General features: G+C 41.1%; 11 protein-coding genes across 14 annotated transcripts; 4 read left to right on the top strand and 7 right to left on the bottom strand.

The window, feature by feature from the left end:
- Positions 1–100: 100 nt before the first annotated feature.
- On the bottom strand, positions 101–1,250 carry LOC124316735 (lactosylceramide 4-alpha-galactosyltransferase-like). The gene is made up of 2 exons (XM_046782682.1): positions 1,127–1,250; positions 101–1,056 (listed from the first exon to the last, which is right to left on the bottom strand). Exons 1-2 carry the CDS (start codon positions 1,248–1,250, stop codon positions 101–103), a joined length of 1,080 nt encoding a protein of 359 aa, XP_046638638.1.
- Positions 1,251–1,748: 498 nt separating this feature from the next.
- On the bottom strand, positions 1,749–2,754 carry LOC124316504. The gene is made up of 3 exons (XM_046782493.1): positions 2,569–2,754; positions 2,171–2,499; positions 1,749–2,103 (listed from the first exon to the last, which is right to left on the bottom strand). Exons 1-3 carry the CDS (start codon positions 2,701–2,703, stop codon positions 1,806–1,808), a joined length of 762 nt encoding a protein of 253 aa, XP_046638449.1. The 5' UTR covers positions 2,704–2,754; the 3' UTR covers positions 1,749–1,805.
- A 783-nt stretch (positions 2,755–3,537) lies between these two features.
- Positions 3,538–5,029, top strand: LOC124316407 (glycoprotein-N-acetylgalactosamine 3-beta-galactosyltransferase 1-like). Its single transcript, XM_046782336.1, has 5 exons — positions 3,538–4,029; positions 4,100–4,241; positions 4,318–4,550; positions 4,621–4,781; positions 4,855–5,029. Exons 1-5 carry the CDS (start codon positions 3,639–3,641, stop codon positions 4,960–4,962), a joined length of 1,035 nt encoding a protein of 344 aa, XP_046638292.1. The 5' UTR covers positions 3,538–3,638; the 3' UTR covers positions 4,963–5,029.
- A 223-nt stretch (positions 5,030–5,252) lies between these two features.
- Positions 5,253–6,854, top strand: LOC124316300 (alpha-(1,3)-fucosyltransferase C-like). Its single transcript, XM_046782164.1, has 3 exons — positions 5,253–5,271; positions 5,336–5,503; positions 5,565–6,854. The coding sequence occupies exons 2-3, from the start codon at positions 5,336–5,338 to the stop codon at positions 6,780–6,782; spliced, it is 1,386 nt and encodes a 461-aa protein (XP_046638120.1). The 5' UTR covers positions 5,253–5,271; the 3' UTR covers positions 6,783–6,854.
- Positions 6,855–8,339: 1,485 nt separating this feature from the next.
- Positions 8,340–9,500, bottom strand: LOC124316734 (alpha-(1,3)-fucosyltransferase C-like). The gene has a single exon (XM_046782681.1). It carries the CDS (start codon positions 9,498–9,500, stop codon positions 8,340–8,342), a length of 1,161 nt encoding a protein of 386 aa, XP_046638637.1.
- A 1,117-nt stretch (positions 9,501–10,617) lies between these two features.
- LOC124316501 lies at positions 10,618–11,888 on the top strand. The gene is made up of 4 exons (XM_046782490.1): positions 10,618–10,705; positions 10,775–10,923; positions 10,985–11,331; positions 11,394–11,888. Exons 2-4 carry the CDS (start codon positions 10,783–10,785, stop codon positions 11,683–11,685), a joined length of 780 nt encoding a protein of 259 aa, XP_046638446.1. The 5' UTR covers positions 10,618–10,705; positions 10,775–10,782; the 3' UTR covers positions 11,686–11,888.
- Positions 11,889–12,714: 826 nt separating this feature from the next.
- On the bottom strand, positions 12,715–14,594 carry LOC124316265 (alpha-(1,3)-fucosyltransferase C-like). The gene is made up of 2 exons (XM_046782104.1): positions 14,046–14,594; positions 12,715–13,984 (listed from the first exon to the last, which is right to left on the bottom strand). The coding sequence occupies exons 1-2, from the start codon at positions 14,424–14,426 to the stop codon at positions 12,875–12,877; spliced, it is 1,491 nt and encodes a 496-aa protein (XP_046638060.1). The 5' UTR covers positions 14,427–14,594; the 3' UTR covers positions 12,715–12,874.
- Positions 14,595–15,885: 1,291 nt separating this feature from the next.
- Positions 15,886–17,570, bottom strand: LOC124316391 (N-acetylneuraminate 9-O-acetyltransferase-like). Of its 4 annotated transcripts, none has more exons than XM_046782309.1 (5): positions 17,123–17,570; positions 16,792–17,005; positions 16,481–16,730; positions 16,329–16,398; positions 15,886–16,267 (listed from the first exon to the last, which is right to left on the bottom strand). In XM_046782309.1, exons 1-5 carry the CDS (start codon positions 17,522–17,524, stop codon positions 16,178–16,180), a joined length of 1,026 nt encoding a protein of 341 aa, XP_046638265.1. In that variant the 5' UTR covers positions 17,525–17,570; the 3' UTR covers positions 15,886–16,177. The 4 variants fall into 4 exon arrangements, with proteins under 4 accessions (XP_046638265.1, XP_046638267.1, XP_046638266.1 ...); XM_046782311.1 differs by having other exon boundaries at positions 15,886–16,398; positions 17,123–17,354; positions 17,435–17,570; XM_046782310.1 differs by having other exon boundaries at positions 15,886–16,398; positions 16,475–16,730.
- A 725-nt stretch (positions 17,571–18,295) lies between these two features.
- Positions 18,296–20,677, bottom strand: LOC124316381. The gene is made up of 7 exons (XM_046782296.1): positions 20,593–20,677; positions 20,190–20,414; positions 19,925–20,048; positions 19,444–19,619; positions 19,074–19,268; positions 18,752–18,976; positions 18,296–18,579 (listed from the first exon to the last, which is right to left on the bottom strand). Exons 2-7 carry the CDS (start codon positions 20,397–20,399, stop codon positions 18,415–18,417), a joined length of 1,095 nt encoding a protein of 364 aa, XP_046638252.1. The 5' UTR covers positions 20,400–20,414; positions 20,593–20,677; the 3' UTR covers positions 18,296–18,414.
- Positions 20,678–21,136: 459 nt separating this feature from the next.
- LOC124316493 (lactosylceramide 1,3-N-acetyl-beta-D-glucosaminyltransferase B-like) lies at positions 21,137–22,127 on the bottom strand. Its single transcript, XM_046782474.1, has 3 exons — positions 21,725–22,127; positions 21,436–21,637; positions 21,137–21,369 (listed from the first exon to the last, which is right to left on the bottom strand). The coding sequence occupies exons 1-3, from the start codon at positions 22,101–22,103 to the stop codon at positions 21,138–21,140; spliced, it is 813 nt and encodes a 270-aa protein (XP_046638430.1). The 5' UTR covers positions 22,104–22,127; the 3' UTR covers position 21,137.
- A 1,281-nt stretch (positions 22,128–23,408) lies between these two features.
- LOC124316733 (alpha-(1,3)-fucosyltransferase C-like) lies at positions 23,409–24,167 on the top strand. The gene has a single exon (XM_046782680.1). The coding sequence runs from the start codon at positions 23,409–23,411 to the stop codon at positions 24,165–24,167; it is 759 nt and encodes a 252-aa protein (XP_046638636.1).
- The last annotated feature ends 399 nt before the right edge of the window (positions 24,168–24,566 follow it).

Below are 24,566 nucleotides of genomic sequence, written 5' to 3'. Positions count from 1 at the left end.
ATCAAAATATTCGAATGGATGCAGAAGTCGTAGTTTACAGATCTTTTTATTTTATTTCAAGGTGTTATTATTTTTTCAAGGTGTTGAACATGTTATTATTTTAAAACAAAACATAGTTTTCGATTGTTGCTATTATTCCGTAGCTAATGGGGCAATATTTCCGAGCTAACTTGCCATATAGAGAACTAGAAGGAACCGTTCGTCCACTACCGGAATCATAAATGTGTGAGAGAAAACTATTTTTCAGTTTACTCCAATCAGCTGGATCGACTTCCGGCTGATAGAAAGCATCCGCTCGGCCACTGCCGATGGCGTAGAAGGAGTCAGCTGGTTGAATGAAAAGGGATGAATTCCGCCAGCAGGGCAACCATTTATTCGCAGGCAAGTCATTCCGGTTGCAAAATTCAAGAATGGCTTCCGTCAGGGCAGGCGGACCGAGGCTCAAATAATTGTCCGACCGGAAGGCCAATATCATCGACTTCATGAGGAAGTATAGAAACGGATGTCCAGCGGTGAAGGCCATGACGCCATTCTCAACCCAATTGGGAATGAAATCTCGAACAGTTCCGACCGTGTTGTTCAGGCTATCCAGCGGACGCATGACAATACAATCCAAATCCAAATAGACTCCGCCATTCTTCCACAGTAAAGCTACCCGGATTACATCACTCCGGTGAACCAGCGGAGTAGTCGACTTGTTGAATGGACCAGTTCGGTAAAATTCCCAGAATGGAGTTCCTTCTAAATAGTCCAGCAAATCTTCCCTGACAATTCGAACATTTTGAAATTGTTTGAATAACGCGCCAGTGATATCACATTCAACCTTTCTCTTTTGGGCTTTATCAATTTTTGGCAGGTTGACTATTAGATTTTTCTCCATGTACAGCGTGATGGTTGCCTTCGGATTGGCTCTAGCGGCCGATTCAATCCCGCACGCTTGTCGGGCAGTCAGGCAAGATCGACCCGACGTCTCGATAAAGAAAATGTTGAAACCTTTATTCAATTTCACAAGACGTCCATTTTCTGTTACGAGAGCCGAATCAGATTCGGTGATATCTGCAAAGAAAGAAAAAATTGCATCACATGAATTGCTTTCAATTGAAATGTTTTGGTAAACCGTATATACCGGAGAAGTCAATAAACCAAGAGAAAATAATTATTCCGCCCAACGTTAAAATCAGTAGCGTCAATTTAAATCTCTCCTGAAATTTCCTTTTCAATAGGAATAAGCGAATCACTGGTAGTCGCATATTATAAAGAGGAGTTGACAATCTTTATCTATAGTACAGCAGTTAAAAATACTTCACTTTTGTTAGTTGGATTACTGGGATAAAAATTGCTGGATCCGATTCCGTGCTGTCGTCTTCCTTCTGGGAAATGCGCATGACTAAAATTTGGGTCTTTCTGTCAACAAGCCCCGCCTTCTTGGGGAGTGGCTTAACCAAGTGCAAAAGGCCCTTGACACTTGTCAGTACCCCATGATGAGCAAGGAGATACGTTAGAGTATACTTACTCAAGCTGCAAGTCAATAATAACAAGGTTTTAACCTTCACACCTTACCCAAAATGTTTGTTGTAACAGCTGCGGAAACTGGGTGTTGAATTGCATGAAATATGTTTATTGAATAATAAAGAATACATAATTTAACTTGAACTATATAACCTATCATCACATACGGAAATATGAAAACGGAAGCAATACATATAAGCCAAGCAATACAAATTGATTTATCATAAGCTGATGCCTTATAAGATAACCGTACTGATTTGTCAAATATTAAACAAAAAAATTTAAAGGATTTCCCTTTACTTGCCAACCGCAATTTGGCAAATGCCGTAACCGGCCGGCAGACACGGCAGGACGGTGCTAACACCAGGAATGGCCAGGGTCGAGGTGAAGGTACTCGAGACGACCGACCAGGTAGTCGACGTTACTCCAGTCGCAAAAGCGTTCCAGAATTGTTGGAAGAATCGTTTGCCCCGCTGCTGTATTTTCCCGATACCGGCGAGTTCATTCTCCTCATCAATCGACGACGAAATGCCAAATGGTAATTGACGGGATGGTCGTGTCAGACCTGAACTCGGCTCCTCGGTTGGCATCACGCTAATAATTTTAAATTATATTATTCAGGATGCTGAGATCTTTCATTGAATTAAAAATTAAAACTCACATGCGAACTTCGCTGGGGATGATTGGGTATTGGGCCCCAATGTCTTCGCCTTGCTCGTCGTTGTACTCGGCGAATCGTTTCCGGCGTCCGTTACAAGCGACCGGATTGGGCGACAAATTTGAAATGGCCACGCACGTCGTGACGCTCAGAGCAGTGCAGGTGGACGTGATGGTAAAGGTAACCGTTTTCAATAAAGGATTGCCAATGGAAGTTGATCCACTTCCTGATAAAAATCGATTTTCTCCTCTTTGTTGAAACGAGCCCTTAACTCTCGCCTGAACGTCTTCAGTATCATACATGTCCTCACGCTGGCTCATGTATGGGTCCTCCTATAGTAGCATGAACATAAAAAAAAATCCAATAGCAATGATAGAAATGAACAAATCTTTAAACTTTACCATGTAATTATTGAAATACATGGGATACTGGGCGAATGGAGACATCCAGGGATGTCCCATCATCATCCGTGGGTGGAAATATTGTTGGTGAGAAATGGCCACACAAACGGACAGGAAAATAATGGCCAGCTTCATTTTTAATTTCAACTTGAAAATTATAGCCGTGGAAGAAGTGTTATTAACTTAATTAAATTTTTTTTTAAGACATCTGTGACAATTTACTGACCTGCCGCAACGCTTTATATAGTTCGACATCAGTCCTGGCTGTTTTCACCTTATAAAATGAATAAAACTGTAGAAAATGGTCATGATTACATAATTTGTGAAATAACCAAGGCACATGTTATTTATTATAAATCCAACTACACACAGCCAAACTCTACAAGATTAATACAAACAAACAGCAGGCTAGACAATTGCGGATGTGTGCCAAGATGATTCGGACATTTTGAAAATATCGCATCATAATTTCAAATAGGAACTCCATTTAATAACGTAGCGTTTACAATTTTACATGGGAGCATTTTAAGTTAATTCTCATCTCATAAAAACGCGTTGAAGTGGATGAGATCACTGTTAGCATAGCCCCTGCGTCGAGGCACTTGTGTGTATCTTGAGCTCCTCCAAGTCAGTCTAACCCCCAACAACGCCCAACACAGCAACACTTGACCATGAATGTTTAAATGTTCAATGTTTATTGAAGGAAACTCTTGGCTGTGGTACAAAAACTCTTATGTTAGTTCCTTGAGTATTATTAAAACCATTTTTTGACGTGTAGATTTTGAGTATGTTTTCATTCGGCTAAAGCAGGTGACAAGCATAAAAGTTATAACCGGTCAAGTACATTTGGGTTTAAAGCTACACTTGGTTTCAAGGCGAATTGAGCGCTACACCTGCTGTTTTCTCTTGACGTCAGGATTTACTTTACGCTCCACCCACCAAACCAATTCAGTTTATTTTATATTTTTACTTCAACTGTTGTGATTTATTTCCCCCGCTAAATCATTTAAAAAATGATATACAGCTCGGTGTGATATCGCAGGTATTTATTGGGCCATTGTGAGTGCGAGATGACGTCAATAATATTCAGAAGAAATTTATTTGGAATTTATCAAAGGAGATTGTGTCTGTGTATTTTCGTTTCCAAGAGATTCCTGATTGGGTTTGTACTCGGCAGTTTAACTACTTTATTGTTACTGAAGCCACCGAATTCTGTGTTCTTGTTTTACACATCTAATCAAATTGTAAGTGAAGATCGTACGCCAGCAATAATTAATGCGCCAGATATTAACTGGCCCACTCGACAAATTTCCTCATCAACACCTTCTGAAAAATTGAATAAGCGCAACCGAATTTTGTGTTGGGTCATCACGTCACCCAAAACGCATTCGAGAGCGCAGTTGATCAAGCAGACGTGGGGCAAGAGATGCGACAAATTATTGTTCATGAGCTACATTCAAGGTACTAATTTTAAGCCTTTTAACTGTATTGATTTGATTTCTCTATCTTTTTTGTATCAATTGATTGGAAGACGACATCTTACCGGAAGCTATTCCGCTTCCTGTGAACGACACTTATGCAAATTTGTGGGGCAAGACTCAAGAGGCTCTGAAATATCTTTATCGACATCATTTAGAAGATGCAGAATGGTTCTACAAGGCCGACGACGACACGTAAATTTATTTTTATTATTTTCTTATTCATTTTTTATTACGAATTCAAAATTTAATTTTCAATATTGTATTGCAGGTACGCAGTGATGGAAAACATGCGCCATCTCTTATCGTCTTTCAACGCTTCGAGTCCGCTTCACTTGGGATTCAAATACGAACATCCCAAGGTCCGGCAGGGGTTCATGTCCGGTGGTTCTGGTTATGTTTTAACCAAGGAAGCCATCCGCCGTTACGTCGAGTTTAAAAACAATTCTACTTCCGGCAGTCAATGTGTTCTCAATCACGAGGGAGCAGAGGATCTTAATTTGGGTATACATATATACACATGAACCGCTGTGTTTTATTAAATTAATTAATAACGAACTGATTTTTGACAAAGGGATTTGCCTGGAAGAATTGAACGTGACGGCAGTTGATTCCCGCGATGAGAATAAAGTCGAGCGCTTCTTGCCGTGGAGTTTGGAAGACATGATATGCGGACACTTGAAAAATCCGGGGTTTTGGTACCTAAGGGAATTTTCCTACTACCCTCTCAAACAGGTGAAATTGATTTATCTATTACATTTCTTACTTATAACCTTAGTTTAATTCTGTTTTATTTTATTTGCTATAGGACATTAACTGCTGTTCGCCCTATGCAGTCGCTTTCCATTACGTCAAAGATTATCAACTCAAAGTCTACGAATATCTCATCTATGGGTTGCGCATTTACGACAAGTGACTGAATTCTCAATTTACAATATTGAATTATTTTAAAGATGTACCATCATCTATCGCATCTAAATTGTTTATAAATAAAACAATATAAAGCTGTTAGATTTTCTGGTTCAAAAATTAATTAACTGTGATTGTGCTATCACCGTGATATCTGTCAAACCCCCATATGCGCCGTCGTTAGGTTAAAATATCCGTTGTTACAGGAAAACAGAATAAACATGTGTGTGGCCTTAGGCAATTGCAGACGGTAGCTCGGATACTCATGCGCGGTTGACAATCGTCTACAGTGCTCACGATAGTAGAGACGCCAACTGTAAGTACCATCAACACCTTTTATTCATTTAAAAATCGGAAATAATTTATCTTTAAATGTAAAGATGTTGTTAAGGAAAAAATTGCGGACGCTCATAGCCTTGATTGTGTCTTGGTGCCGGAAGGTTATCGGGAAAATTCGTTCCCGATTTGTTTTCAATCAAGTTAAAGGCTTCACTTCCAACCATAAATCCAAGACACAAGAGGTGCAGTCAAACTTCATTCACAAAAAGGTAATTTCGCTAATCAAATTTTGATTCATATTTTAATTAAATCATACGTAATTGATTTCAGGGAGGGAAGAGATTTTTAATGGACATCAGCAGAAGGCTGAGATTCTCGTTAGAATTATTCACATTCCTGGCTGTCATTTTCATTTGGATTTACTGGCGATTCACTTTGCCACCAGCCGTAGAAGACGATCGCAAATGCAACAACAACAACATTATTATCCCGAAAGGTATTAATAATTACTCGGTCAAGAAAATTTTACTTTGGAACGCCTCGCAGAGGAAAGAAGTGCGAGCCTTTGGCGTCGGTCAGGACGTTTTCGCCCGGAAGCGCTGCGCTTTTACCCAATGCGAAATTTTCACCGATCGCTGGGAACATCCACTGGATTATTATGACGCAATCGTCGTCGTCTTCAACGACGAATTCCTCTCCAAAGAAGATATGGCCATGCCGGAATTTGAATCCGGACGCAATCCTAATCAGCGGCTAGTCTTTTTCACGCAAGAATCCCCTCCGGCGTTGAGATCCCATTACAACATGACCCAATTCGTCCATTTCTTCAACTGGACCATGACGTATGCGCTAGATTCTGACATCCCTTTGCTTTACGGCCGGATCATTCCCAAGAAATCATCTCGTCTCAGTCCGGAGCAAATCCTTCAACTCCGGAAGAAATCCCGTAAATCCTTCCGGCCGAGATCCGCCTTCCGCCAAAAGACGAAGAAAATCGCCTGGATGGTGTCCCACTGCTGGACGCACAGCATGAGGGAATTGTACGCCAAGGAACTCAACAAGTACATGGACGTCGACATTTACGGCGGATGCGGTAATTTCAGTTGCCCCACCCACGTCCTGCACAGCTCCGATCCGCAATGTTACGACATGTTGCAGTCCGACTACAAATTCTACCTGTCGTTCGAGAATTCCCTCTGCAAGGATTACGTCACCGAGAAATTCTTCAAAGTGATGGATCACGACATCGTTCCGATCGTGTACGGGGCCGCCGATTACGCCAGACACGCTCCGCCGCATTCGTACATTCACGCGGGAAAATTCAAACCCAAAGAGTTGGCCGACTACCTGAAATTGCTCGACGCCAACGAGACGCTCTACCAGGAATATTTCTGGTGGAAGGATCACTTCCGGGTCGAGTCCAGCGTCGAGGACATGTCACGTCACGGCTTCTGCGATTTGTGTCAAAAGCTGCACGAAGATTCTGAATTTAAATCGTACGCGGAAATGGCATCCGATTGGGGCGACGACAGCCGACAGTGCGCCTGAACTGATCCCAAGTGGATCTCATAACTTTGATTAAAATTTTAATAGCATAATTTTTAAATGAATTGATTTGGTGGCTGTAAAAATTATAGCTCCATAGAAGGAATTGATAATACACGTGAAATCAACTTTTACGAATTTTTATTTATCTGTTAATCAATTAAGTAAAATACAATTGATTTATTATGTGACTCAGAGTAAAATTTTCTGTCTAGACTTTTCAAGAGTATAGCGGCCATCGAGATATTTACAAATTGTCAAGGGTTCGTTCAACTTTCCAGACCTGAAACAAACAAACGCTGAGACTGTCAAGTGGATTTTGAATAAATACTGGACACCAGCAAAACAGAATGACGAAAGAGAGAATGAAAAATCACGGTGTGATCACATGGGAAATAAAATGGTTATAGTTGATGTAATTTTGTTTAGACGATCAACGAGAAAAATAATGTCACCAACCCCCCCAGCAGTTCGTAGGTTTTCCCTTGAGTATAAGCTAAATGAGGGGTGTAGTAAGCTACCTGAAATTTCCTGGAACATCATAGCTACCGTAGCTTTTTTATGGGATTTTTTAAGTTGAATAAAAAGGGGTGTGCCCATGGGAAAACTACTTTTGAATAGTTCGATAGTTAAACTAGATCTCCCCCCCCCCTAAAAAAGTATGGGGGGGGTTTTTTTGAAAATGGGCCAGTCAGTCGATCAGTCCTAATTAAAAGTGATAGTGCTTTTGTGAAATCTAATCGTTAATCATTCAACGTAACGATCAAGATCCTTCGTATAGGGACCGAAGTCGAATGATTATTCCACACGGGTTCCTCGACTCTTCTCCAACAAAAAGGTAAGCCACAATCACAATCTCGTAGTTAACAAGACAAGTGCGTCACCGAGTGCTCATAGCCAATGCCCTTCAGCGTCGTAAATGTCAACAACTCTGTTAATCAATACGTTGTCGTGTATTCTCGAGCGCATTTTTTAAAAAAGAAGGTGATTTTATTTCGCTGAATATATAGCTCGTAACAAAACAGTTGTGTGTAGATGAAATTAGTCGCAGAATAATTGGTAAATACGCGAGACTTTGTGTCGATGTAAGTGGCTTCTAGATTGTCTACCTATCCTTCGTATACCGACGTTGACAGATTATTCTACACGGGTTCCTCGACTCTTTTCACGAACTCGACGCTTTTATTGCCCCCAACTCAATCGCACAATTTGAATAACGCGCGTGGCGATACAACAAAACTCAAATCAACAGACAAAATAGGCAGGTAGACACTCGTCAGTCATCGCATTCATCTATAGGGATTATGCTGTTGTCAAGCTGTACACAAATGGTATTAGATCGAGTAATGGAGCTTTTGAATGATAGGATAGGACTCGATGAAATCGGCGGTGGTCTCATGCTCTCAATTGAATCAAGCGCCCCAGCACATCAAATCAACAAGGTGGAAACGGAAGCTATTTGGGTGGGTCTCTCATATACTCTAATCCGCTTAAAATTTCTGATTTGCAGTTATTCTAGTCGGGGTACACATTAATTTAATACGAATGGCAGAATGAATTTTAAGATTGCGTCTCCCATGAATCGAAATATTTGCATCTCTTTTTAGGGTCCCATTCCGACACCAGTTGAGGGTAAAATTTGACGACGCCTTCATCTTGATGGAGTTTCTTGCACAAGTCGCAGAATCCGTGCCGAGCCATTTGTTCCACTCCGGATTCCACCGCGTAGTGGCCCTTCCACCAGAAATATTCGTTGTACAATTGGTCGTTGGCGTCTAGGACTTTGAGGTACTGGGCCAGCGTCTCTGGTGTGAATTGCAAGGCGTCGATGTACGAGTGAGGAGGTGCGATCCGACTGTAATTGGCTCCGCCGTAAACCACCGGAATAATATCGTGGTTCATAATTTCAAAAAATTTCTCCGTGACGTAATCGTCGCAAATGGAATTCTCGAACGATAAATAGAATTTGTATTTCGCTTCCATCATGTCGTAGCATTTGGGGTCAGACAGCCAATGGGAGTCGTTGCGGATGCAACTGAAATTACCGCACCCGCCGTAGATGTCGACCGGAATGAATTTACTCAGTTGGCGGACGTAAGTTTCCCGTAAACTGGGAGTTTCGCAATGGGACGCCATCCAAACTGCCAGGTGAATTTTATTGGCGGCATAATTCTTGGCTGATTGATGAGTTGATTTAATTAATTTCCGCGTTTCCGCTCGAGTCTTGGGAGCCGATGGGCCCGGAAGGATCCGCCCGTACCGAAATTGAATGTCTGAATTGTGTCTGTAGCTCATCGTCCAGTTGAAATAATTTTTCAGCGTCTTGACCCGGAGGAATAACATGGAAGCCGGAGACTCTTGCGTCATGAAGATGAAGCGCTGGTGCTGCCGCCTTTTGAAATAAGGGAATTCGGTTAACCAAATGACGTGCATGTTCATGACAATGGCGTCGTATTCTTTTAGGGGTAAAGCTGTTTCGTTATCGAAGATGACGCAATCGGACACTTGGCATCCGTTGCGGATGAAAGGCTCGTGTCCCAAACCAAAAGCGGAAGTCTCGATCCGGTCTGGACTGTTCCATATTAAAATTGATTTGTATCGATTATTATTTCTTGTTACTTTTGTGGTTCTATTAGGAATAATAAAATTGTCGATTGAATCTTCTTGTTTGTTTCCGCTGCGTTCGGCGCGTTCCGGCCGGAGGTGGACGATGACCGTCATTTTGAGAAATAATAAAAATACGAGCACAGCAATTTTCTTGAAATTTAGAGTTGATTGTCTTATGCAAATTTGTTTTAATCTCTTTGAAGAAGATTCCATGTTGATGAATAATTTGCGCAAGCGTCGTCGCGTTTAATTTTTTAAAAATTAAAATTAATTTAATTTGAATAGAATAAAATGTTACATGCCAGCGATTGTTTCCGGGTGGTGGTGACTTGGCGTGCTCATGCGCCGTAGCGTACTGAATCAACGCCGAAAAGCGCTTGACCGACGGGATACCGCGGTTGTTCCCACCTTCGTGATGAGGCGGTAGGAGGCGATTGCGCCATCCGCAACAGGTGAACGACATTTCAATGAGTCTTGTACCATTTAGAGTTTGTTATCATCATGATGAATTGTCACATAGTTCACGCTGGCAAACAAACCCGAAGAAGAAACACGAGAGTTTGATGACGCACGACAAGTTTTTTAAATAACTTTTATAGAAGATATTTCAAAGACAAGTTTGCAAACAAACCGGCACTTAAAGAGTCATGGTCACATGGGACTATGACCTAACTGAAATTAATTCAAACAAAAATATGTTATCATTCATATCCGGTTTTGTTTAATCTCATTGCTATTTAGTACTATAATTAATAGGCCAGATTTTCTACGACGAAAATCTTTTTCTAGATTCTTAATTTAATCAGCCGATAACTTCAGTAGAATCACAAATGTCATGGCAACGATTTGTTTCTAAATGGATGGCTGGGGCCTGAGCCAATAAAAATTTCAAACATATTTGGGCACCACCGTCGAGCCCCGTTACGCAACAGTCTGACGACACGCGAGTTTATCGGGCCAAAATCTCCAAAAGAGTCCTGAATCATCTCCGCACACATCGGTTTATGTTTTTCCCATCTTGTGAATAATGTTTTATTTGCTCTTATATTGCAACTCAAAGTATTATAACTTGAAGCTCAAGTTGGGTGATGGGAAAATATACAGTCAGATCCTGCATCCTGTATAGCTTAATTTTGGGTGGAAACAAACAAACGATTCGATGCTAGCCAACAAACTGATGGATGGTGGAACTCCTAACGGAACGCTGATCAAAAGTATAAAAAGATTTGTCGCAGGTCAGTGGAAAGTCACAGTTGCTTCGTCCTTCTCAATAGCACAGCTATACTCCCTTATACATTCCCGTCTCTCATAATAATTCAGTAAGATTCAATCAATTTTTCTATGGTGATTTAAGCTAAATTTTTTATTTTTTTATTTGATATTGATAGAATTAAAAATGAAGTTGGCCCTTATCTTGCTGTCCATTTGCGTGGCCATGTCTCACCAACAATATTTCCACCCCCGGATGATGATGGGTTATCCCTGGATGTCTCCATTCGCCCAGCATCCGCATCCCATGTATTTCAATAATTACATGGTCAGTTAATTCAATTCCAAACTTTCCAACGCACTTTTAAATTAGTAATTGTTAAATTTAGGGCCAATATCCTTACATGGGCCAGGCTAACAGGTACGTCAATAACGCTCAGGCGAGAGTGAAGGGTTACGAACCTTTGCCGGAAGAATTTCAAGTTCCGGCCGAGGATGGCGAAGAAATTCGATTTTTTTCGGGTTCCACTATTGGAAATCCCCTGTTGAAAACTGTTACCTTTACCATCACGTCCACCTGCACTGCCCTGAGCGTCACGACGTGCGTGGCCATTGCGAATCTTTCGCCCAATCCGATCGCCTGTGCCGGACGCCGGAGACGCTTCGCCGAGTACAACGACGAGCAAGGCGAAGATATTGGGGCCCAATACCCAATCATTCCCAGCGAAGTTCGCATGTGAGTTTGAGTCAATCCCTTTCGTTTAGCAGAGCAATTTTGAATATTATTGAATTATTCAGCGTGATGCCAACTGCTGAGCCCAGCACTGGATTGGCCCGTGACAGCCGTGAGTCGCCGTTTGGCATTTCTTCGTCGATCGAAGAGAATTCCAACGACTCGGACGGTAATGCAAAGCAGTTCCGTGACAAGCGATTCTTTAACTGGAATGCTTTTGCCACTGGAGTGACTGTGACTTCTTGGTCGATCGTCTCGAGTACCTTCACCTCGACGCTGGCCATTCCCGGCGTCAGCACCGTCCTGCCGTGTCTACCGGCTGGTTACGGCATTTGCCAAATTGCGGTCGGTAAATAGAGCCTGATGTTAACATAAGCAAATGAACTACCCGTATTCCACCCTATAGAAATCCTTTGATCGTTGTTGACCAATGTCCTTTTAAATAATTTTATGACGCTATTGCTTAATTCTTGTGTTTATTTATGAGCTGGATTTATTGCAACGGTAACTGCTTGAATTAATTTACTGAAAATAAAAATAAAAAAAACCTCTTAATTAAACTGGAAATTATGTTTTATTCCGTCTCTGTAAAAAAAATGAAACAGAAATTCTCAAACGGGTTTTCTTCAACGTTTATTTAGACGATAATCTAATAGGACATTGAATATATGTGAAGGGTCAAGGTAAATACATCAACAATGATTCAATAGCACTACCAACTATAGAGAAGAGGAATTAATGGTCCGCTCTTCCAGCAGAATCTGATCTCGGACGCTAAGTCCATCAGCAATTTTAATTTTACCAGCAACACATCAATAAATTTGGCGAGCTCTCATAATTTAAGTTGAATACATAGAGATGTCAGAAAAGGAATAGCTGAATAGAGGAAAAAACAGTTCAAGAGAAAAAGGCGTTATGAAAGCCACGAGAAATCACAAGTTCCATCCTTCCAGCAAAATCCGATTGAACCAATACCATAACAGTTGCAAACAACTTGTCCAGCTCCTATTCTTACTTGATTAGGTTACGCATAGAGAAGTATGAAAATAAGAGAATATTTTTTCTAGCTAAATCTGGCCTCGTAATTTGGCCAGCAAAATTCTACATCATTCCAATAAATTTGTATTAGGTTATTGAGTGCCGTTAAAGATTTAAGAGAAAATCAACGACCAAATTTTTATCCCGGGTCCGCTACTCATTTCAATTTACCCCGCAGTTTAAACAAATAAAAAATAAAAGTTCACATATTTTGGACAAAAACACTGAATTAAAAATAAATAAATAAACCATTATGCCACCCCCAAACCCCCTTCCCTTATCTTCCATCCCAGCTCTTTTACCAAAATAAAAAAAACTGTATACACATGAATGAGTTCAATTTCGAATGAGACACAAAGTAATTTAGGGAAAACAAATAAACCACACGAAAAAGAAAAGCGGAATGGAAAGAGCAATTTTTTGTCTCCTCATTAAATGCACTAAATAAATAAATACAATACAGCACATTCTTGATTACATTCACTAGAATAGAATTAATTTTTTCGTTTTACTTTTCACCGTACAGATTTTTAAGTGAACTGCCGGGAAGACAGGGGACCTTGTCGTAAAACCAAGTGCCGATATCTTCGTAGCTCTTGGCCGGCTCTTCCGGGCGGTTGAGCTTCTCGCAGAGGTCGCACCAGCCGTTGGGCGGAAAGCGGATGACCTCCCAGTCCTTTTTCCAGTCGAAATATTTCGAGTAGAGTCCAGGATTGGTGTCCAGGACGTAGAGGTACTCGGCCAGGGCCTTTGGCGAGGCGAAATCGGCCGTATTGATGTAGGAAAGGGCCGGAGCGAAGGCGGAGTAATCCGCACCGCCGTAAACGATGGGGACGACGTCGGCTTCCAGGGCGCGGTAGAATTTCTCGGTGACGTAATCGGCGCACAGGGAATTCTCAGCGGCGATGTAGAATTTGTAGTTGCCCAGCAGCTTGTCGCAGTGGGTCCCCTCGGCCGGATCGCATTTCAAATGGCCGCAAGCGCCGTAAGTGTCGATCGGCGTGTACTGGGCCATTTCGCGGAAGTATTTTTCCCGCCCGCCCAGAGTGTCGCAGTTGGAATTGAACCAGGCCACCAGTTTGGTCTTGTTGCCCAGCACCTTGGGATGCAAAAAGGTGTCGAACATTTTAATGGGATCGGGCGGAATCTCACCTTCCGGCAGCGGCCGGGGCAGAACGTTGGACACGACGGAAGTCGATTTCCGGCGGAGGCTGCCGTACGGATGGCTGGAAAAAATGTCGGAATCACGACGGTGGGTCATTGTCCAGTTGAAGAAATGTTTCAGCGGCTCGGTGAAGACGGACAGCCGCTCCCGCTCGCTGGCCATCGCTTCGTAGTAGAGGAAAACGTAGCGCTGGGCGGCCAGCCGGTGCCGGGGCAAATTATCAACGTCGAAATCGTTGGGGTGGAAGATGAGGGCGTCGCTCTGGTTGGCCAGACTCTTGTCGGTCGTCGTTAGGCAGTTGGTGTAGCGACAGCCGGCGGCCATGAACGGCTCACGACCCAAACCGAAGCGGAAATCATCCCAGCGGAAGAAAGTTGTCCATAATAAAATTTGCTTGGGTTTCCCAGTTGTTTCGACAGTAGCAGTCGACTTTGACGTCTTGTTAGACACCTCCTGCTTACAAAATTGTTAAAATTTAGCGTTGATTACATAACAATTTAGATTTTAGACTTACCAGGGCGATGGGGTTGATCCTGGCAGCTTCCAGGCCTTTGCAGACCTTCTTGACAAACATGGAATTTTTCGGTAGACGAGTGAAGCAGTGGTTCATCTCGTCGCTGGTTGGGCAGTGCTTGTACGGACTGGGCGAGGCCACCATGACGGCCACGTAACTGAAAACGACGAAGAAAATGAGCGTGACCACCAGCGGAGGGTAGCCGTTGGGTCTCGGGCGAGGCGGATGATTGCCAGGTGCTGGGACGCGGAAACGTCGATGTGGCGGCGGTGTTCTTGGTGGCATCTTGAACAAGTTGAAGAGTTTTCTTAGGGGGATCTTGACGGACTTGTAGACTCGACCTGAGAGTCTCTCAATCGGAAGCTGAATGTCTCCCAACATGGGAAATGTCGATCAATTTCAAGTGGCGACGGCTGACGGGGTGTAATCGAGAGCGGTGGAGTTCAAATTTGCCTTGAGCCGGAGTGTATCCTTTTGTGACAAATGCGGTTAGAGATATCAGTTTGGTAAATTTAGATTTTCAAGGGAAGACGGTGAAAAGGAGTCCTGATGATCAGCAGCAGCAACAGGTAATCAGTTGAAATTATAGCATCCAGCCGTACGTCAATTGCGGATGTCGTTGATTCTATTCACGGGGAGAATTAAGAAGAAGCGAAAATTGATGCGTTGGCTTTTGTGTCGAATCAACCCACAATAACTTGTGCTGAAAGGAACTTGTTGACGACACTAATAAAGCATTTAATTTTGTTGGTTTAACTATACGACGTACGGTATGTATTACCTGTTGCGGGCGACTGGCGGCACCGGGCGGCACTATTTTCTTAGGTCGATTTAAACCGAATGGAGAAACACTTAAAGTCAATCTGTAGCTTGGGGACTTTTGGAAAGACTGGACTGAGGTGTTTGCAGACGAGTAAAACACTAAAAAGTCAAGAACCACACTCTCGACAGTCACGGTCAAATAGAAGTTATAACATGGGTGTGTGTCTACTATGAACTCGAATAAAAAATATAAACACAGCCTTCGCAAACATCCAAAACTTCACACACCAGTCTACCGCAATTCAGAAATGTTTTACGTATTTAATTAAACCGAGGAGCCGAGTTCAGGTCTGACACGCCCATCCCGTCAATCTCCATTTGGCATTTCGTCGTCGATTGGAGAATGAACTCGCCGGTAGGTCTATCGGGAAACAGCAGCGGGGCAAACGATTTCTCCAACAATTTTGGAACATTTTTGCAACCGCAGTGACTGTAACTTCTTGGTCGGTGGTTTCGAGCACCTTCACCTCGACGCTGGTCGTCCCGGCGTCAGCACCGTCCTACCTTGTCTGCCGGTCGGTTACGGCATTTGCCGAATTGCGGTCGGTAAATAAAGCGCAAAGGGAACATTTTAATGTGCTAAATAATTATTTATAACGTTTGTCTAATTTTATTCGAAATAAATAATATACTTATTATTTAATCACTAGTTTCCCTTTTGAACTCCAATTCTTAATACTTTTGCTGAAGGCATTTAAATTATTAAATAAATTATTTATGTTGCGGACTGTGTGTGCATTTCCAACGGTTATTTGCGTGTCGCGTCGTCTAGTGTCAAGTCAAGCTACTGAACGAATGCACACTAGTTGAAGCTCTTCGTGTCAAACCTGTAATCGGCTCGGGATTTGCCAAATTGCGATTTTTAAAAATAAAATGCCACACACTTTCATTTCATTTCTATTGCCAAATAATTCTTACTTAATTATTGTTCATGAAAAATTATTTCTTGTGTTTTACTCCGAATAAGTACGTATTTTGTTTAAAAGTCCTTTTTTGAATTTTTGTCATTTTTTGTGCTTCATTCAAAGTCTAAACTACATCAAATAGTTGATATCTTTCATAGCTTATTTCTAATTTTATAAGTAAAACTGTAAAAGTAGCGCACAGTTATCTATTAATCAAAATTACTGAAGTACTAGGATCGATAATAAGAAATATTAGAAAATATGTTCTTTTAAACTGTTTTAGATCATTATATTATAAAATGACTCCAACAACAATTACTCCAGTTTGAATACGGATGATATATGTAGTCTAACATTTTTTTTACTATGGTTATGATTTGTTGATTGCTTGATACTCACTTTCCTTTAATATAGCTCACCGTCGAGTGCGACCGATTGCTGGGTCACAAATGTGATTGATGAGGAGTCGGGTGCCCAACGATAAAGCACCAATTCCTGGATGGATAATGTCGTTACAATTTTCGTACAAAAATCTGTCTCGACGATCGTATCTGACCAAGGCACAGGCGCGAATATATTCTTCAACGATGCCATTGATTGCGTCCCACATCAGTACTTTCGTGCCTCTGTTGATTACGGAGCAGAATCAAATTTAGATAAAAACTCAACTTAAAGTATAAAAACAAACATCTAGTGGTGAACCTTTACTTAAATACACGAGGAAGAATGGCATTGTATTTTTGTATCTTGTCTGGATAAATTCCATATGCCACTTGGTTTTCATGAGGCGAAAGCTGTTCAATAGTAAGGCTCTGGCGCAACCAGATAATCTCCTGGTGAGGGTGAGTAGTGAGACTTTGTTTCAACAGAGGTACTAGTTCGTCCTCCATCAGTTTTTCGTACATTTCCAAACTGCTTGTTACGCTATTGTTTACGATCAAGTGATGAGCTGTTATACCTATTGCCAAACAATATGGTGACACAATTGATGTCGCAGTAATTGAAATATTTAAACCCACCAAGAAGAATAAAGTCGGGTGCTTGGGTGCCGTTGTCATTAGACGCCCACCGTCTAAAATCGGCAATCAAGTCACTTCTGATTAAATTGCGCCAGTAGAACGAGACGCGCAAATTGTCCAGTAGGCGGCTAGTAACATTCATGTCCTCATGAAACGCATATTCAGCGAAGGTAGTAGAAATGCTTGCAGTCTTCCTATCATAATCAGGTATAAACTGCAAGGATGCATGTGAAAAGAAATCAAAAATATAGAAATTATTGCACTGTCAAATAACATTTTTGCGATTTAGAAGTTTACATATAGGATAAAGCAAATGTTTGATCGAACAAACCCGTAGAAAGCTGAGAAAGTGTTGACGGACAGTCGAGTCCCCGACAAAAGCAATATGCATTGGTCGCCTGTTTCTTTCCATGGACAAAGAATCCAAACAGCGGACTACATCTTCCTTTTTGTAAACTTGGATATTTCGATTGTGAATGTACCGATTACTTTTACTATTGTTCTCCGTCTCTTCTCCACTTCTGCTGTTATTGGGATCATATCCAATGTCGTCGATTTTTATTCTAAAATAACGCCGATTTAAAAAATTGTCTGCGTTGAAAAATTCTTTAGCATCAAAGACACTGTTATTAAATACTCTCACACGAAAAACAAACACCCCCATGAGCACTGAAGTAATGATTATTATGAATGCTATCAATAATAACTTTATCACTGATGTTGTTGTTCTCATTGTGAAACAGGAAAATGCAATTCTGCCAACAAATAACTTTTAACAAATTAAGAAATCAGCAACAGCAATCTAGAAATAAAACAGATTACTATACGTAGCCTATAACTTTACCAACTGCAGCGATGACAAGAACCATGTGGTGCGTGTGAACTATGTGCTTATCAGCATCATGCTTAACGCACTATGCCACGACTTCAAATGTGAACTCATCTCAGAAACTAAATAAACGAGTGAAATATAGACGAATAATACATAGCATTCTCTGTGTTTGTATAGCCTTGGGCCCTAGGCTTTAAAAATCAATAGCTGTACGTGTGTCTAGGGTTTACACTTAACTACAAAATATTCTCACAGCACTTCTCGTGACTCACGACTTCCTAAAAAAAATTACTTGAGGTTGTCAAGACAATCAGAACAATACAAATAATGAAACCTAAGTAACAAAAACCTTAAAGTACTCGACGAAGACGACAAAGAAGAGGGACGTTGTGAAATTGGACAACGAGATAAGTTTGTCGTCTAGTCAACGAGTAAAAACCTCAATAAATATAGTGAAGAAGAAGACGCAAACAGTAAGGGTCATGCAGGTAGGAAAGGGTTGTTGTGTCCTATGTTTGTTTGGATGTTGAGTTCCAACAAGTCAGGCATTAAAGTGTGTGTTTTTTAGAATCCAAAGTCATGTTGACTTTTTGGAGAATAATTTGTTGTATGCTTAAGTTACCTGAATGGATTGACTAGTTATTTAAGGACATTCAAGCAACTTTGTTTAGGATATCGCCTATTTATTGCGCACCAGCAGACCAAATACAATTTCAAGAAAAAGACCTATTCCTCATTCCTAAAGATATGTTAACAGATAGGGGAAAGTGCTGAAAAATTAGAAAATATGGTTAATCTGTAACCTCTCTATAGATATTAAAAGAGTCTTGGACGTAGACTACATCACGAGAAAAGTACTGGGAAATCATGTGGGATTTTCTAAATTTGTTATGCTCCATTAAACGAGTCAATTCAGGCTCCCCTTCTGGTATATGATTCCACTCCACTGTCAACGTCTATAAATACAATAATAATTCAGCGTGCAATGCAACTATGGAATATGACTTAAGTTCAAACTTTAACTGTTAATAATTAACATTTTTAAAACATGCTTTGAATTTATAACCTACTAATAAATTGTGATAACTACATGTACATAATATATATAAACTGAAATGTGTAATCTACCTTGATGTTTACTTTGGACCATGGAATGGTTTTCAGCATTTTATACTCTGATCCTTCTACATCCAGACTGAAATAATCCACGTGGGTTCTACCGACGGCAAGTAAAATTGAATATAAAGGAAAACACTGAACTGCATACACACCATCCACGCTGTTGTCACTGGTAGCTGCATCAATTTGTTCGATGACTGAACCTCCAACACCGACAGTGCCATTAAAAGTAACCTTTTAATATGCATGCATTCCAAATCCGCCGTACAATAAAAAAAGTCATTTATAATTCTATTTAAAATTGTTTCTCATCAAAACGACATTGTCTTACTTGTGTTGGGTAAGGTTTTGTACTGATGCAGGTCGGTAAACTGTAAGCTTTTCGATTGCGAGATAACAGCAGACTATAAGATTTTTTGTCTGCTTCTATGAGCAATCCACTCCAGCTGAGTGAACGTTCCATGTATAAGGTATTGGACAGATATTCTCCATCGTAGCCGCCACATTCAATAAAAAAACCACTAGTCTGAAATTAAAACAGGAGAAAATTTAAAAAAAAAATTATGGGTATGTTTTAATTAGCGATTTTTCAGCCATTTCAAAATTTAGCAGCTATATGTAGAAATGGTAATACTGGTCGGTTATTTTTACTGCATAGCGACTATCAAATGATATAATTCCACAATAAATCTTAAACATACTTGATTCGCCAAAATTCCTAAAATATCCTTGGACTGTCCGTCGGAGGGATCAATCACTGCAGGATTGTCTAGTTGATACGGAAGACTGTTGGGTGCTGGTAGGCGGAGGTAGTTATTCCGGATCAGACGAATAACACACGGATGGTCCTGTTGCAGTTGCAATATATTTGCCTGCTCTAGAAACGTATCATCCAAATAGAATTATATCAACAATATGTATGTGTCGACAAATGTTAAAATTCGCTAGTTAATATCAACGAACTTAATGGAACAGAGTAACAGACGACTTGAACGATTCTGTATATTATATACGTTAAATCAACGTTTAAGAATAGTTAATAGGACAGGTCAGAGGTGGCAGGGGATATGGAAATGGATCAAAATACCAAAAACGATGAATAAAAAAAGGTAGAAACATTACGTATTTTAAATAATGAAGATCATTCTTGGCAAGGCAATGGAATATATGGCTCAGCCTTACCTATGGTGCAATCAAACGAAGATAAATATGTGTCAGGCGGTGATGAGACCCAGTTGGTTCCAAAAGTTTCTTCCATCAAATTGTACTTTTCTGGAGGCAAATCATTTGACAAAGAAGAGCTGATCTGCTATTCAAAACGCCACCCAGTGATTTTCGAATATACACGTAATTAGTCGTTTATTATGAAATTTCTCAAATTTTTCAATAAATAGGCAAACCACAAGAGAAATTTGATTGCAAATTGCAATATATAATCGGTTCTTACTTTTCGTTGGTCACATTTTTGTTGACACTCTTCTTTTATTAGGTTAACTATGTTGTTCAACTCCAAATCCAATTTCCCTGAATTGGGCCTACTGTAAGTGTAGTAGATAATACAGCACATCAATATGACAGGTAGAGCAAGAAGAAGCAGAAATAAAGAGCGGAACCCGCGAGTAATTCCTTGAATTTTGTGTGCTCTCTGCATAATCATGATGCAATCATATATCTGTGATACAACAATAACAACACATTTGTTAGGGCGGAAATCAGTTTTACAAAAAAATTACGAGATTTTAAACGGGATTAGGTCAAATCCCGAATTATAGTAATTCGGGTAATTTGTCATTTGATTGGCTTTACAGTCTGCTGATTGGCTGTCGAAATTTTAATATAATTCACGTTACCTTAGAATTTTGATGTATAATGAATAATAATCAACCACTTGCTATTAACTCGTGAACGTGAATTATTTTTCCGTCTGAATTGTGTCTGGCCGTCTTACAATCATCAAACCTTCGTTATGATTTTGATAACTCCGCCTTTATTTCATAATGCTGATGCGCCTGCATGGTTGATGGCCAAGTGGCAAGTGCTGTCAGTACTTTATGTTGAGCTTCTGCTGTCCTTTCATGCGCCCTTGTCTGTTTTGTTTGTTATTGCGTCGGTAAACAACGGAAAAGTGTGGAGATGGTCAAGTCCCATCGGGCGTTACTCCTGTGCTCCCCCAAACGAATGGCATTGAAGTGCTTTTTCCCACTTCACCCGTTTTTCCACATTCATGAACTTTTTTAATGCTTCATCTTTTTTTCTAGGATCTATAGAATTCCCAACGTGTTAATACGTGTATTACATTTTGTCAACATTTAAGTTCATACGTAATTTTTTGCACCTTGCTTAAAAAATACCAAATGTGGGATTACATAATAATTGTTTTAAAAAAATGTCTTGATTAATTTTGCTTTGCTAAACTGAAGGGAAATTCGGCTGCAGTGGCCGGATCGTCCGTGTAAGTACTCCTGTTTCTTATTAGGTGGCAATGTGCAGTTTTTGGATGTTGATGGTAAAAATTGTGGCTCACAGAATGCGACGAATGCATTCCATCCGTGTTCGGTGTCGTCCACATAATCGAGTTTCGCACAAAACAGGGATCAGCGTAGTCGTCTGGCTGTTCAATGAAAATCCTGTCAAAGAAAAAATACCTTCATACAGACGACGGTCAAACGAATTGGTTTTTAACTCGATGGTACTGGTTAGATGTGCGTAGAAGAATCCGCGCTTTTACAGCGCACAGTCCGATGAGGTACATGTCGTCCCAAATGAAGTAAGGAGTTGTCTGTATAGCTGCCAGTATTGGACGAACTGCACTGCCAGCAATGACAATTGCAGCTCCTTGAAAATACAATGGAAACCGCTGCCACGGCCAATTTTCAAAACTTGTTGGCCATTTACCTTTGATGGACAAATAAAAATGATGCAACCCCAACCGTTTTTTATGTGAAAATATATAAAGAGATATACAGTAGAATATATATGTACCTCCACTCCGCGCCGGAAGATTTCCGCCACATTGGCGGCCGTAAACACTGCGCTCGGACGGTGATAGCGAGTGGAGGATCGTTGCCAAGTTATGAACATTGACGTAAACGTCATCGTCCACCTTTAAAACGTAATCGACCCCGGGGCAATAATTGTCGACCCAGTTCAGCAAGCCAGCTACTTTCATCGACAAGTTCACGTACTTGTCCATCGTGTTGATTTGTAAAATGTCTCCGTAATTATCATTTTCTTCCATCACATTTTGCTGGACAGCCCTGTCCCTCGTGAGACCCACGATAAAGCCAAATCCGACAACGTCCAGCTGATTATAGATGTTGGATTGATTCTTCAAGTGATTAGGCCAAGTTTGGCGAACCATGGCGCGCCTTTCAAAGTTATTGGGGGCCGAAATGACAGCAATAAAGAGGCTGCGACCAACACCAGTATAATTCTTACTGTTCGTCGTCTGCGGGCGACGACAAGGGCCGATATCAATCGGGTACTTAAACCAAGTAATGTCGTTGACAACAGGTCCCAGCATACCTGGCATCAGCGGTTCGACATTAGGCAATCCTTTAAGATCTAACGCGGCTATCATGAGCCGAGTGTAGTTCTCGACACCGTCATACGCCGTGTCACGTAAATGAAAAATGAGGTAATCTAAGAGTTCTCGATCGATGGTTACCGTAGTTTTAGTATTATCCGATTTCCCATCATGATGGTTCTAAAATAAACGTGTTGTTCTAAACCTGTTACAAGCAATCATAGCTTTAATTATAAACCATACCTGCCGATAGGAGATGTTGAGGGGGTGTTGGAAAATGAAGTAGCTGGCACTGCCGAACAATAACAGCCATTTCAAGCTGTCAACAATATTTAAACGTCTAATTTTGTGCGGAAACATTCAATCCCCAAAAACCTCACGGCGTTCTTGTCTAACACACTGGATATTTTCAAACGTTTTATCCAGGCGATTTTTCTTTTGCTGTATAGGCTATAGCAGTTTAAATGTTTGGCATAGAAATGGAAGGCCCAACCAGTGGTGCTCACCTGGGACTGGGACAAGCGCCGCATTGCTCCTCCCACAACCTCTCAGTTTCATTTTAACCTCGGAGAATGTTGTTTCGTTGTAATTCGACGGCTGCTAACAACATTTTACATTCGTTAAAGTTGAAGCTACATCTCTGCACATTAATTGGTTTACGTTGGTTAGCCAGCAGCGTCATCGGAGCAGTCTTCACCTTTTATTATTTTATGCCTGCTTACTGCAATCCTCACATTTTGTCTCCTCGAAGTCACCACCAGGTAGCAATACAATAAAGTTTCGATATTTCCACGTTCCGTAAAAAGTTATGGACATGTCTATTTTTTTTTAATATTCAACAACATTTAGTCAACAACGCTACCGCATCTGCAATCAGGCCATACAATAATTATCCTGTATTGGACGAAATTCTTTGAAACAAACGATTTCGAAGTTGGAATCGGTAGCAAGCCTTTCTCAAAATGTGTTGATGACGTTGCAAGTTGTCTGACCACGACCGATCGAGGATTGTTTAACGATAGTGACGCCGTCATTTTCCATGCTCAAGATCTCCACACAGATGACCTACCTCCGAATGGATGGAGGCGTCCCCATCAAAAATTTATTTTCTTTCAATTGGAATCACCGCTGAATACCAAAATGGACGTTTTACGACACCCAATATTTCAGAACTATTTCAATGTGACGATGACTTATCGACGTGACTCTGATGTCGTCAATAGCTATGGCCGAATTCAGTGTAGTATCGGATCGGCGCCATCCTGTTTGAATTTCCCGCGGTTAAATCGAACAGTCGTTCCAGAGACTCCCGCAGTTCCGTTTCAAATCGACCTGACCTTGAAGAACAGGGCCGTCGCCTGGTTCGTTTCCAACTGTGAAACGGACAGCCGGCGTGAATTGCTGGCCCGCAATCTCTCGCGTTTCATTCCGGTGGATATTTACGGCAAATGCGGAGACGGCCGACACAGCTGCCAGAATCGGGCCGGCTGCGACCGCCTGCTCAGTCGCCATTATCGATTCTACCTGAGCTTCGAAAATTCACTGTGCCCCGATTACGTCACGGAGAAATGCTACCGGCCCATGGCGCACGACACGGTGCCGGTGGTTTACGGCGGATCCGATTATTCGTTTTACCTTCCGGCCGGATCCTACATCAACGCCATGGATTTCGACAGCCCAGAGAGTTTGGCGAATCATCTCAAGAAACTGATGGTCGACGACGAGCTCTACCTGAGTTACTTCCGCTGGAGGGGACAATATACTGTCGATGCTATGCCTATAGGCGGATGGTGTCCACTGTGTAGTTTGTTGAGCGACACTAACAAGAAAGAAAGTAAGACTTACGTGGACATTGCTGCTTGGTGGAATGGCCAGTTGACCAACAAAGCGTGTGTTTAGCGTCATTCAAGTCTTTAAATTTTAGGCTAATTTTTGAAGGAATTAGTCGTAATAACGGTACATTATTGAAGCTAAGTTGGATGATTAATGCATATTGCAGATGTTACACGTATGACAGCCTTGAACTGTATATAGCATATACACCTTGTTTCCATTAATAAACAGAATTCTCTTCAAATTATTTCCTAGCCCAATGTTGTAAGTACTTCGTCAGGTTCTTTTGGTCAAGTTCTTAATACGTAACTACTATAAATATAGATTCAAAAATGGAATAGGAAAAATTCTTTGAGTAAATGCGAGTGTATTAAATGTTTCAGCACGGTAGCTATATACATAGCACACTTTTGGGAGAAGTTGACTATATACCGAGACACCAAAAAGCCCCTCCCACTTTCCCAA

This window comes from Daphnia pulicaria, chromosome 12 (genome assembly GCF_021234035.1).
Source record: "Daphnia pulicaria isolate SC F1-1A chromosome 12, SC_F0-13Bv2, whole genome shotgun sequence".
Classification (NCBI taxonomy): domain Eukaryota; kingdom Metazoa; phylum Arthropoda; class Branchiopoda; order Diplostraca; family Daphniidae; genus Daphnia; species Daphnia pulicaria.
The sequence above is the reverse complement of the archived record's forward strand: the minus strand, read 5'-3'. Positions and strand labels throughout refer to the sequence as shown.

What these genes read in the sequence shown, in the direction of transcription:
- LOC124316735 (XM_046782682.1), bottom strand. Translation starts at nt 1,250, where the DNA reads ATGCGACTACCAGTGATTCGCTTATTCCTATTGAAAAGGAAATTTCAG. An exon ending in TTGGTTTATTGACTTCTCCG is followed by an intron (nt 1,057 to 1,126) that starts GTATATACGGTT and finishes CTTTCTTTGCAG; the next exon opens with ATATCACCGAATCTGATTCG.
- LOC124316504 (XM_046782493.1), bottom strand. Translation starts at nt 2,703, where the DNA reads ATGAAGCTGGCCATTATTTTCCTGTCCGTTTGTGTGGCCATTTCTCAC. An exon ending in TGTATTTCAATAATTACATG is followed by an intron (nt 2,500 to 2,568) that starts GTAAAGTTTAAA and finishes ATGCTACTATAG; the next exon opens with GAGGACCCATACATGAGCCA. An exon ending in ATCCCCAGCGAAGTTCGCAT is followed by an intron (nt 2,104 to 2,170) that starts GTGAGTTTTAAT and finishes TAAAATTATTAG; the next exon opens with CGTGATGCCAACCGAGGAGC.
- LOC124316407 (XM_046782336.1), top strand. Translation starts at nt 3,639, where the DNA reads ATGACGTCAATAATATTCAGAAGAAATTTATTTGGAATTTATCAAAGG. An exon ending in TACAAGGCCGACGACGACAC is followed by an intron (nt 4,242 to 4,317) that starts GTAAATTTATTT and finishes ATTGTATTGCAG; the next exon opens with GTACGCAGTGATGGAAAACA. An exon ending in AGCAGAGGATCTTAATTTGG is followed by an intron (nt 4,551 to 4,620) that starts GTATACATATAT and finishes TTTTTGACAAAG; the next exon opens with GGATTTGCCTGGAAGAATTG.
- LOC124316300 (XM_046782164.1), top strand. Translation starts at nt 5,336, where the DNA reads ATGTTGTTAAGGAAAAAATTGCGGACGCTCATAGCCTTGATTGTGTCT. An exon ending in CAAACTTCATTCACAAAAAG is followed by an intron (nt 5,504 to 5,564) that starts GTAATTTCGCTA and finishes AATTGATTTCAG; the next exon opens with GGAGGGAAGAGATTTTTAAT.
- LOC124316734 (XM_046782681.1), bottom strand. Translation starts at nt 9,500, where the DNA reads ATGACGGTCATCGTCCACCTCCGGCCGGAACGCGCCGAACGCAGCGGA.
- LOC124316501 (XM_046782490.1), top strand. Translation starts at nt 10,783, where the DNA reads ATGAAGTTGGCCCTTATCTTGCTGTCCATTTGCGTGGCCATGTCTCAC. An exon ending in TGTATTTCAATAATTACATG is followed by an intron (nt 10,924 to 10,984) that starts GTCAGTTAATTC and finishes TGTTAAATTTAG; the next exon opens with GGCCAATATCCTTACATGGG. An exon ending in ATTCCCAGCGAAGTTCGCAT is followed by an intron (nt 11,332 to 11,393) that starts GTGAGTTTGAGT and finishes TGAATTATTCAG; the next exon opens with CGTGATGCCAACTGCTGAGC.
- LOC124316265 (XM_046782104.1), bottom strand. Translation starts at nt 14,426, where the DNA reads ATGTTGGGAGACATTCAGCTTCCGATTGAGAGACTCTCAGGTCGAGTC. An exon ending in GGATCAACCCCATCGCCCTG is followed by an intron (nt 13,985 to 14,045) that starts GTAAGTCTAAAA and finishes TTTTGTAAGCAG; the next exon opens with GAGGTGTCTAACAAGACGTC.
- LOC124316391 (XM_046782307.1), bottom strand. Translation starts at nt 17,524, where the DNA reads ATGAGAACAACAACATCAGTGATAAAGTTATTATTGATAGCATTCATA. An exon ending in ACTTTCTCAGCTTTCTACGG is followed by an intron (nt 17,006 to 17,122) that starts GTTTGTTCGATC and finishes GCATCCTTGCAG; the next exon opens with TTTATACCTGATTATGATAG. An exon ending in ACCCGACTTTATTCTTCTTG is followed by an intron (nt 16,731 to 16,791) that starts GTGGGTTTAAAT and finishes GTTTGGCAATAG; the next exon opens with GTATAACAGCTCATCACTTG.
- LOC124316381 (XM_046782296.1), bottom strand. Translation starts at nt 20,399, where the DNA reads ATGATTATGCAGAGAGCACACAAAATTCAAGGAATTACTCGCGGGTTC. An exon ending in AAAAATGTGACCAACGAAAA is followed by an intron (nt 20,049 to 20,189) that starts GTAAGAACCGAT and finishes TTTGAATAGCAG; the next exon opens with ATCAGCTCTTCTTTGTCAAA. An exon ending in GGTCCAAAGTAAACATCAAG is followed by an intron (nt 18,580 to 18,751) that starts GTAGATTACACA and finishes TTGTATTTATAG; the next exon opens with ACGTTGACAGTGGAGTGGAA.
- LOC124316493 (XM_046782474.1), bottom strand. Translation starts at nt 22,103, where the DNA reads ATGGTTCGCCAAACTTGGCCTAATCACTTGAAGAATCAATCCAACATC. An exon ending in TCTTCCGGCGCGGAGTGGAG is followed by an intron (nt 21,638 to 21,724) that starts GTACATATATAT and finishes TGTCCATCAAAG; the next exon opens with GTAAATGGCCAACAAGTTTT. An exon ending in CTTCTACGCACATCTAACCA is followed by an intron (nt 21,370 to 21,435) that starts GTACCATCGAGT and finishes TTTCTTTGACAG; the next exon opens with GATTTTCATTGAACAGCCAG.
- LOC124316733 (XM_046782680.1), top strand. Translation starts at nt 23,409, where the DNA reads ATGGACGTTTTACGACACCCAATATTTCAGAACTATTTCAATGTGACG.